An 11,482-nucleotide genomic window follows, 5' to 3' on the forward strand; every position below is an offset into this window, starting at 1 on the left:
AAAAAAAAAAAAAACAGAGAAAAGCCTAGCCATTTTTAATCTATAAAGGACAAGAGTAGGTACAATTACTTGCTACCTTTCTTTTAAAAAACAACTGAACAATTAGTGAATGTTTGTTTTTTTCAGCCATTTACAAAAGACTGCTTGGGTTTTTTTGTTTTTGTTTTGTTTTTTGAAACAGGGTCTTGCTTGCCCTGTTGCCCAGGCTGGAGTGCAGTGGCACGATCATGGCTCACTGCTGTCTCAATCCCTTGTCTCAAGTGATTCTCCCGCCTCAGCCCCCAGTAGCTCTGACTACAGGTGCACACCACCATGCCTCGCTAATTTTTGTAATTTTTGTAGAGATGGGGTTTTGCTATGTTGCCCAGGCTGGTCTCAAACTCCTGGGCTAAAGCAGTCACCTCACCTCGGCCTCCCAAAGTGCTGGGATTACAGGCATGAGCCATTTTGCCTGGCCCACCAGTGGTCTTTTTAAGAAAGATAGTGACACCATTGGGGAGGAGAATGCCGCTCCAATTGTATATTGGCTTTTAAAGCATCAAAGGTGGGATGATGGCTCGAGGGAAAATCATTAAAATGAAAAGGGCTAATTGTACTTTATAAAGTAAAAACATGATTTAGATTTAGGTTCTTATGTATATTTAAAAAGGTAGGGTATTCTAGTGAAAAGTCATGAACTTTGGAGACAGAGGACTGTTGATTTATTATATTATAGATATAGGCCTGAGCAAGTTACTCACATTGCCTGAATTTCAATTTGCTATCAGTAAAAATCAATCATGTAACACATATTAAGTACCAAGCAATGTTCTAGGTGTTGGACATACAGCAGTGAACAAAGCCTTGTCATGATGGAGCTTATGTTCCAAGCTCTGTGGTGAGGTACACAGAAATATACAGAAACAAACAAACAAACAAATTTTAAAATACAGTATGTCAAACAGTGATGCACATTATAGTGAAAAATAATGCAGGAAGGTTCCAAAGCGTGGTCAGGGAAGGTCACACTGTAAAAGAACACTTGGACAAAGACATGAAGGAAATGAGGAATAAAGCCTGTAAATATCAGGGTTCCTCAAAAAGGAACAGCATGAGCAAAGGCCCTGAGGTAGGAACCTGCCTGGCTTTTTGAAGAATAAGCTGTTGCAGAGTCACAGAGGGGAAAGAGGAAAGTAGTTGGAAAAACAAGGTCAAGAAAGGGTGGCTAAGGGCAGCTGGGTCAAGTTCCTGTGGCGCAATCAGGCTACTGTAGTGGATATGGGCTTCTCCTCTTAACAAGATGAGAAGCCACTGGAAGGTCTGGAACATCAGAGGTGTTTCACCCATGTATAAGAATAAACATTTACCTCATTTGGGAGGACCAAATGCAATATGGAAGGGTTTTTAAAACTAGAATATAATGTACAAATGTGAAACATTATTATATCTCTAACTTTGTATGTGTGATTTTTACATCAGACAACTTTGTCAAATTTCTTCTCCACTAAACAGTGGTAAATATTTCAAAGGTTTTTTCCAAGGGAATAAAACAATGGTTTTTCTAAGAACAATTCTCACCATTTCTTTATTACACTATAAGAAAAAAAAAAAGTTTTTTGCTTTTAAATCAAACCATGAAACAAAATTCCAACATGAAATAAAGATGCACAATGTGAAAAACAATCTCATCCTCATTCAAACGAGTGATGGCAGTCATGAAATGACATGTTCTTAATGAGTGATTTCCTTTGAACTGCTAAAATGGAAAAGGGAGGCTCTACTGTTAGGTAAGATATTTTGTTATCTTGTTATCACAATGACCAGCCAAAACAAATTTCTACCTAGTCAAATGTCTTTATTACTGGCATACATAAAACATACAGAACAAATTTTCACTATGAAGTAAAAACGAATGAAGTGTGTTGAAAATAGTAAAAATTTTCTCTTAGGATTCTAAACAGACCATCATCAAGTCACTATTTAGAGACAATCACTGCAACCGACAGCCCTGTTAACTAGTAAGGAAAAACAGTATCCTACTGAAATAACACTGGAAATGGAAACTTTACCTCCCCTAAGTTCTGGCCTCTTTTTTGGTCTGCTTCTCTTTTTACTATGTCATTCCATATAATGTGTGATTACCACTATTGCTACATGAAAATAATTCATAATCCCATCACTCATTTCTACCCTAAACTCCAGTGCCACATTGCCAGTTGTTGACTGGATATTGCCAGTTCATGACCTGCCAGCAACAAATAATCCCATTTAACCTTTATGGAGCCCAAGAGTTCTAAGGACTCTAACTTTGTGTATAAACTCTATCTTAAACCAGCCCCTGAGGATGGCCCTATTATTATCCCCATCTTAACACTGGAAAGTTAAATAAGTGGCTCAAAGTAACACATTGAGTAAGAAAAGGAACCAGCACTTGGACCCTAGGCATTTTTGCTCCAAAACCGATGCACTTAATCCCTGCTGCACCGCAACTGTGCTTCAGTTCTGTACCTAAATCCAACAGATACAAAACAAGACTCATCATCTCCTCTCTCCTAGTTCTTACTGTCCTACTTCAAGTGGAAGGCAACTTAAATTTCAATCACCTGGCCTCTATTCCGCCTCCCACAGGTAACCAGTCCCTGGGGTAGCCCGGCCTTCTTGCCAAAATTTCACTGGGCAAAGGCCACAGGAATAGGGGGCCCAAGGAAAGGCCGCCTCCCGAACGCGGGGGTGTGTCCGTACGCTTTCCCCAGGTGCCCTCCCCGGGCTGGCATCGTCTCTGCTCTCGGAAAGGAACTTTCGCCCTCCCACCCCGCCCTGCCGCGGGCCTGCTTGCCCTCTTCTAGCAGCTCCGCACCTCTACCCACTCCACTCCACCCTCCCCAAATAGCCCACTCTGGTCTCCACATCCCTGTGCCCTCAACTAGCAGTTGCACTCTTTACCTGCTCCTCTGCTTCCGCCATGGCGCGACCGGAGAGTCACATGACAGACCCGGAAATGAGAGGCAGCCAGACACTGGGCCCTGGGCCTTCTGGGAAATGTAGTTTTAGCTTCATCTGAGCCTGGAAATCTCTTCTAGGGTACGGACTTACTGGGGCTCATTTCTGCTGCCAATTCTCCTAGCTCAGTGTAGTTCTGCTTTGAAGAATCTGAACATAACCATTACTAATACTATAGCTTATTTTATTGTTCTTGTTTCTGTGGTTATTCTAGTATTTATTAAGCGCTTACTATATCACACCCTCGGTTTGTGGCTTTGCATAAATTATCTCATTTAATCCTCACAGTAATCCCTACTATCATTCCCATTTACAGGGGAGAATACCGTAGCTCAAAAGTCGTGCATCTAGTAAGGGGCAGAACTGGTAATAGAATTCAGCCTTCTCTAATGCCAAAGGCTCTGTGATTACCAAACGCTGCTTACTCTAAAAGTGTACTTGCCTTTTTTTTTTTTTTTTTAACCTTTTTAAGTATATTCAGTGAATATAAAGCAGTCTTTGCAGTGGAGAGCCAGAGAACAATTTATAAGCCAACAAATAATATTATTATTTTTGCTTCCTACTTTAAATTGTCTTCTTCTGTCATGTGAACATTGATTTAAAAAAAAAAATCTCAGTTATTTAATAAATTAATTGTTAAACCTTTGTTGGGGATATTCAACAGGTAAATGTTCAAGTCAAGACACAATATAAAGTTGTCCTTGGCCAAAATCTGCACAATCACTGTATTACTTCCAGCCTTCAGAATGACTGATGCCCTCTCCATGTTTCTGAACATTATGAATTCTGTTTCTTAATCCTCAGGAATCTGCAGCATCTTGTTCAAAGACAGGCATTTTAACATTCCCATTTACTGGAGTAGCTGGTGATCCGCAGAGTGCATCGCAAATGGCAGCATGTGGTGGTTGCCTCAGTACCTTTTTTGACTCCCTGTGCCTCAGTGGCCCAGAAGCCAAGATGACATAATCTCTGAGACACATGTGTTCTCTCTGGGGCCTAAATAGCTTTACCTCCAGAGTCAACCACTGGCATTGGCATTGTGGCAGAGACTCAAAGACAGACACAAGAGTAGGGAGGTGGAAAAAGGGAAGGCTTCAGGTAGGCCCTGATTGGAGGCTGTTGGCATGAGAAAGCTGCAGGTGGGCTAACTAGAAGTGGGGCAACCTACGTGATTGATTAGGGGTGGATATTTGGTTTTCTCTGGTTGATCCTAATTAGGGCGGGGATAAAAATTAAGGAAATTGTTAACTATCAATAAAGTCCTGGTCATTTTAGGCTGATTGTTTCAGAGGTTATAGTTAAGTTTCCTAGATTGTTACTAGAGACAGCATTTTGACTGTCAGGCTAGATTCCTGGGTTGTCTATTGTAGATAATGGCTTGGTTTCCTGGGCAAGTTGCTGCAGGTTGCTTCAGACCCTGGGTTAGGGCCCTATTTTAATATACGGTCTGGCCATTGTCTCTTTATGTATTCAATCTCTCACAATTTATTTTTCCATGAGCTACATATGAGAGCTCTAAACCCTCCTACCATCAAACATTACATATTATCATTTTTTACACATTTTGTCAATTTAGCAGGGGGAAGTAGTATTAATATTTTAATTTTTGTTTTAACTTGTATTTCTTTGATTTATGATGAGTTGATGTTTTCCCTAAGTTTACTGGCCATTTTCAACTTTCTTCTGTCCTTTCTACTCTTGCTCTTTACCCATCTTTCATGGGAAAGTCGATCTTTTTCCTGCTTGGCTTGTAAAAGAAATGTTCAGTAGATACTTGATTATTTGGTTTTGAAGCTGAGAAGAGTCTGGTGCTGAAGGTAAATAATCTGAGGTTTTTAGCATATATTAGGTTGGTGCAAAAGTAATTGCGGTTTTTGCCATTACTTTTCATTGATATTTGAAGAATAGTATTGTGTAGTTTTACAACCTAAGACAGAATGTTAGAAAATACACGGATTTGAGGGAACATTGAAGGGATAGAATTTAGACTCACTGTGGTGGTTCTCTTGCTAGATTCTTGTGAAATTAGTGTGCCTTGATTTGCACCAAGGAATTTTATTGGTAAAATCAAATAGTCACTTTATTTTCCCAATTCACAGAAAGAAATCAATTAATTAATGGGTAAAATATTTTATTTAGGTTTTCAGATGTGCTTTCTTGAAATCTTTGATTTTTTGCTGTTACTTAGCTATAACAAGGACTGAGACATAAGAATAGTAAATAAATCCCAACAATAAAATCAAAAAGAGACTATCAAGCTTGCTTTGACAACTCCTTACTTTTAAACATGTACCAGGCATCTAGCACAGTGTCTGGTGCATAATAGGATCACTATAATTATTTGTTGACTGAATCAATTAATTAATTGAACATCTTTCCATTCATGGTGTTTTCTCAAGAACTAGACTATTTGGTGCCCTGCCACCTGAGTACGTTTCAGACATGTTCTATGAGAAAATAAAAAGACATCAAAGATTTAGAGCAATAAATTACACAAAAAAAAGGGGTATCTGGGAAGTTTAATTGAGCCGTTGTGTGAGAGTTTGAAGGTGAGAGTGACCAAATCAGTTGGAAAGATCAGATGTGACTTCAAGGAGCATATCCAGTGTTTCTTAAAGGATACGTAAGAGGCTGATGGTAAGAGGAAAGGGAGAAATATTCCATGTAAAGGGAACAGTATAAGAAGAGACATAAAGATGTGGAATAGCATTCAAAGAGTCAGATAAATGACCAATTAAGTAGGATGGTGCTAGAGTCTGTTGATATAAATTTGTATATAATTCCACTGGCAGTTGTAGCAGAGACTACTAAATGCCTGTCCAATATCCATTTACTTCTACTTTATTTGTAAAAGAACTCCTAAAATATTAGGGGCAGCAATATGTTTAAATAAAAGATATTTCCTGGTGTCCATTACAGTTTGGTATGGCGATATGATTAAGTTCTGGTCAATGATATACAAGTGAAAATGTTATGAGTGCCTTTCAGGGAAGTCTCTTAAAGGGGAACAGACAGCTGGGGATACCCCTTTTACCGTTTCTGCTATTAGATTCTCCAACTACCATATAGGTCCCTTAAGTGACCTTGAGGATGAAAACCAAATTCTTAAGATGAAGCAGAAAGACAGGAGAAGCCTGGATCCCTGTTGACTGAAGCTACCATGCCACTCTAAACTGCCTGCCTCCAAATTAATGTTTTTTGAAGCAGAGTTTTACTATTGTCAGCTCAGCTGGAGTCCAATGGCACCATCTTGGCTCACTACAACCTCCACCTACCGGCTCAAGTGATTCTTCTACCTCCGCCTCCCAGGTAGCAGGGATTACAGGCATATGTCATCGCACCTGGCTAGTTTTTGTATTTTTAGTAGAGATGGGATTTCACCATGTTGCTAAGGCTAGTCTCAAACTCCTGAGCTCAGATGATCCACCCCCCTGCACCTCCCAAAGTGCTGGGATTATAGGCATGAGCCACTGTGCCCAGCCTCCAAACTCATTTTGAATGAAATAAAAATCCCTTTTGTTATTGTAGCTTGCCTATCACATGCAGACAGACTTAATCCTAACTGATACAATGGTGGAGAGCATTGAGAAGTTTTGAGAATAGAAATAACTTGGCTGAAAGATATCACCTACTGCACCTGAGGAAATTATTATTTTTCTATTTGCCCACATGACACTAGAGAAAGGGAGAGAGCACATGCTCACATGTGTGAGAACAACAAACTTTCAGATTATAAAAGTTTTGGAATCTTGGGACATAGGGCAAGAACAGCACTGCTAGGGTACCAATTTGCATTTGGTTCTTTCTAGTTCATCGTGATATTTAAGAGCTTGAGAATCAGATCAGGATTCAAATTTTGTGTGTGCCATTTATAATAAAATCTAGGACAAGTTAACTTTTCCAAACTCCAGTATTCTTAGCTGTCAAATAGGCTAACAGTACCTTCCAATCAGGGTTGTTGAGAAAAACAAATGAGCAAATGTACGTCAAAGTCCTTGCCAAAGGCTGGGGTCCAGTTGTATTTATCACTGTTGTACTGCTGTTTTGTTTCCTGCACTTCAGTGTTCACATAATGAACACTGCTGTCGCCTCTTCAGGTTTCATTTTCCATCATACTCATTTAGAGGCACAGGACCACTCTCAAGATTTACCCGTTTTCATAAAAAGAAGAAAAGGAATTTGGGGGAATGTGCAGTTGCCCTTTACCCAATCTCTCAAAGGAGACTGTTCAGGGATTATCAGAGGCCTCTTATAGATAAAGAGTGTGGCCCCAAAATATTAGTTTCTGTACAATTATAGAAAACATAGAGTTGTACCTTAATCATAGTGAGTTTAGAAAATGCTACCAGTTACCCTTTTCTATGCAATTTTCCATAAGTGGTCATCCTTCTAGGTATGTGTGCTATCATAAGCAATGTATTTTGTCTTTGTGTCTGGTTCCTGGCAAAGAGCACTTAAAACCTTTAGAATTTTCTGAGTAGTAGAACATTTTATTATTGAATCCCTTTTTATTACGCTTGAGTTTATGCTAATGAGATAACTTAGGGTGGGGTTCCTATATAGCAGCAAGATGGGACTGGTTACCAGAAAGACCAATTGATTGTAGGGTTGGAACTTTCAGCAGCACCCCCACCAGGGAGGGGTTGGGGAAGACTGGAGATTAAGTTCTATAACACCTCTTGAAATGAGATCTGATGAGTTTCCAACTTGGCCAACACATCCATGCACTGGGAGGATGGAGTTCCCCACGGGAACAGAAGCTGCTGTACTTGGTACCCTTCTAGACCTTGCCCTGTGTACCTCTTCATCTGGCTGTTCATAAGTAAAGTGTCTTCCTGAGTTTGGTGAATCATTCTAACAAGTTATACAAACTTAGGAGGAGGTTCATAGGAACCTCCAATTTATAGCTGGTTGGCCAGAGCACAGGAGGTCTAGGACTTGCAACTGACATTTGACATGGGGGACAGTTTTGTGGGACTGAGCCCCTAAGCTGTAGGATCCGTGCTAACTCTGGGTGTTTGGTAACAGAATTAAGTTGCTGAACACCCAACTGGTGTCCAGTGAGTCAGTGTGTTAATTGAAGGTATTTAAAAACACTCCAGAGTATGTTAATACTCTACATTTATGGATGTCTAGATGGGAAGTCTTAGAAATTAATGGAGAAGGTTAATGACTTTTAAAAAAGAAAAAGGCAATATATAAATGGTCTGTCCAATATTACCCAGTAATGAACAAGAGAGAGAAGGGACCTTAGAAGGAATTTTGTCTTTATATTAATTGCAGTATTTTGAAAGATATTTTTCCAGATTTTTTTCCCACAAATGTATATACAAGGGACTACCTATATGTGTTTCAAACATAATTTGAATCACACTCTAGAGTTCTCTGGCATTATTTTAAAAACTTGTTAATACATCAATTGAATCATACTCTAGAGTTCTGTGACATTTAAAAAAATATATTAATATATCAACAATGTAATTGCACATAATATAGAGCTACATAATTACTTATGCTTATATAGTCTTCCACGGAGTTGATTTCCATGGTTTATATAACCAATCCTCCTCTACCTTTCAATATTTAGGTTGTTTTCAAGTTTTCACTATTATAAACTATACTGTGATGAACATTGCATCTTGTGCATGTGTCCAAATTATAAATATTTTCTTGGAAAAATGTATAGGAATGGAATTGCGTGGTCACTGAAAAATCTGAAGTTCTCCTAAAAGTTCTTTGGAAATATCAGAAAATACCAAAAAAAAAAAAAAAAAAAAAAAAAAAAAAAAAAAAAAAAAAAGCAAATATACAAACAAACAAAACGTCTTCGGGGCTGGGTGCAGTGGCTCACACCTGTAAACCCAGCACTTTGGGAGGCTGAGGTGGGCAGATCACCCGAACTCAGGAGTTCAGGACAAGCCAGGGCAATATGGTAAAACCCCATCTCTACTAAAATACAAAAAAAGAATTAGCCAGGCATGGTGGCACGCACCGGTAACCCCAGCTACTCAAGAGGCTGAGGCAAGAGAATCACTTGAACCTGGAGGGAGAGGTTGCAGTAGGCTGAGATCGCGCCACTGCACTCCAGCCTGGGCGACAGAGTTAGACCCTGTCTCAAAAACAAAAACAAAATTTAAAAAATCTTCAATACTCTAATGTGGTGATTTTGAATAATTTAGGAAACATTTTATTCATTCTTTGGATTCCTATTGTATGTTTACTAAAAGAATATTTCAAAGACCATCTGTTTAAGTTTTCCCTAGACATAGAATGCTAGGTACAATCCACTTACTGAACTTCTTTCATATTTTTGACAGAAAAGCACAAAACTATTTTTTTAACTTAAAGCATGAATTCAATCTGCTCAGAATCCAGATATTTAGCTGTGCCAGAAAAACATATTATTTCATAGAAAATCTTTCATTTTCAATCAAAATTTTGAAACAAAATACTTAAACACATCCTGCCATTGGCTTCAAATATCATTTGTGAAACAAGGTCCATTTTTCAGCAAGAGTACAATTTCAAGGTGTGTTTGTGGCGCAAGAGTCTTCCTCTAACATAAAGACATGAAAGACTGAAAAAAAAGAGGAACAGAAGAAAAAAGAGGAAGGGTTTGCTGCACTAAGTGAACTCAATGGCAGTCAGCAATTGTGTTCCAAAATTTAACACAACCAGTATGTTAACTGACTAAATCTTAATACTTTTTTATATAAACGGTAATTGCACCTCATTTCTTAGCCAGAAAGCTTTAATCCACAGCACAGTTGAATCTATACATGATATGAAAAATGTACAAACTGTTAGTGTTGCAGTATCAGTAATAAAATAAATAGCCTACAATATCTGTTTCACAGTTTTGTACTTACCTTGAACATTAGTTTACAAAGAAAACCAAACGTAATCACCATCGAGTTTTATGTTTTATGCTTCATTGCATCTCTGCTGTATTCCATTCATTTTATGATAAGCTAGGTTGGAATGTGACAACCTGGGGCTTCTGCACCATTGATGGCATTATCAGAAAAACACAACCTTAGTTACAAGCCCCTGACCCAAAAGTTAGGTTTTGGATTTTTTTTTTTTCCTATAACTGCTTGCCATGCCAAGGTTATGGCCTTTTGATTATTGCTTTAAGGAAAAAATAGCTTTAATCATTAATAGGAAAGACTTGTACCCCCAAGAAGGGAGCATACCCAGGGGAACCCAAGAAAGAAGAGCACCATTGTTAGACTCCTGGATGATACTGCTAACTGGTTTGACAACTGCTGGAGAAAAATACTTATGTGGCAGTACCAGAACCCAAGTCCTAACATCTCCAGCTGTTGTATCATGAACTTCTCTGACACATAGATGACTAGAAAGTGCTGGAGAAACTCCACCACAATGCCCACTCCTTCCCAGAGCCTTCGGAAATGCTCTTCCTTTGATGTCTTTCCTTCACGCTGCTTCCTGTAGATCCTGCTTCAGACTGGGGTGTTCTACTCTTCCTGTTCCCACAAGCTCGTTTCTACTCTTTCTCCCTTACCCTGTTCTGAGACATTCTCCCATTTTCACATTGTGCTTCAGTGCCTGTCATTGGTGCAGATAAGTGAAAAGGATGGGGAAAGGCCTTTTTGATAAGATTGGGCATGGAGTAAGAACACCATGGGCTTTCATCAGCTGATATAGAAGATGGACCTTTCTTTCCTCCTGTTTTTCTCCATCCTAGGTCTGTTTGTTGCAGCTGAGAAGGCCTAATGGTGCAGAAGTCCTGTTTTAATCATTGATGATATGCGATAATTACCATATTTTGGACCGTCTGCCCAGCACCCATTTTCTAGGACTTGTCTCCCTACCACTCGATGCCCTCAGCCCACCCCCCACAAGGTACCTGCAAAGTCTTTCTACTTCCTGGATACAGTTTATTGATCTTCATCCCTTCCCTGAGATTTTTGGAATTCAGACTGAAAAAGGTCAAGCTATTTCCTGATGCCTTGGATTCTATAAGCTATCCCAGGAACCTTTTTGTTCAAACAAGTTCAAATTCGCTTTCTGATGCTAACAGTCAGAGCCCTAACTGATGTGTTCACACACACATACAAGTTGACTTTCTTCTCTAAGGAATTTTTATATCCTCTCTTCTCTGCCCTTTGCTTTAGTGAGTGGGCTTCAGTAACCAGGGAAACAGTCTTGGTTTCCAGCCCTAAGGGATCAAGGAAAGGTATCTTGGAAAAGACAGAAACAGGCTAGGTGCAGTGGCTCATGCCTGTAATCCTAGCACCTTGAGAGACTGAGGCAGGCGGACCACTTGAGCTCAGGAGTTTGAGACCAGCCTGGGCAACATGGTGAAACCCTGTCTCTACAAAAAATAAAAAACAAAATTAGCTGGATGTGGTGGCACATGCCTATAGTCCTAGCTGCTTGTTGGGGGAAGCAGAGGGAGGAGGATCAATTTCTTGAACCCAGGAGGTCGAGGCTGCAGTGAGTTGAGAACACACCATAGCACTCCTACCTAGGTGAC

General features: G+C 39.5%; 1 protein-coding gene and 1 long non-coding RNA gene across 2 annotated transcripts in view; both read right to left on the minus strand.

Annotated features, from left to right (window-relative positions):
* LOC119467901 overlaps positions 1 to 2,766 on the minus strand; it is a 4,253-nt gene extending 1,487 nt beyond the window's left edge. Inside the window, exon 1 of the long non-coding RNA XR_005196537.1 lies at positions 1,649 to 2,766. This is a non-coding gene — a long non-coding RNA (uncharacterized LOC119467901). The remainder of the gene's footprint in view (positions 1 to 1,648) is intronic.
* Positions 1 to 3,000, minus strand: part of LOC108287632 (VPS41 subunit of HOPS complex) — an 89,541-nt gene extending 86,541 nt beyond the window's left edge. The window contains exon 1 of the mRNA XM_017506154.2: positions 2,923 to 3,000. Within this exon, the coding sequence (XP_017361643.1) occupies positions 2,923 to 2,943 (21 nt within the window). The 5' untranslated portion in view covers positions 2,944 to 3,000. The remainder of the gene's footprint in view (positions 1 to 2,922) is intronic.
* Positions 3,001 to 11,482: the final 8,482 nt, after the last annotated feature.

This window comes from Cebus imitator, unplaced genomic scaffold, assembly GCF_001604975.1.
Source record: "Cebus imitator isolate Cc_AM_T3 unplaced genomic scaffold, Cebus_imitator-1.0 Scaffold349, whole genome shotgun sequence".
NCBI classification, from domain to species: Eukaryota; Metazoa; Chordata; class Mammalia; order Primates; family Cebidae; genus Cebus; species Cebus imitator.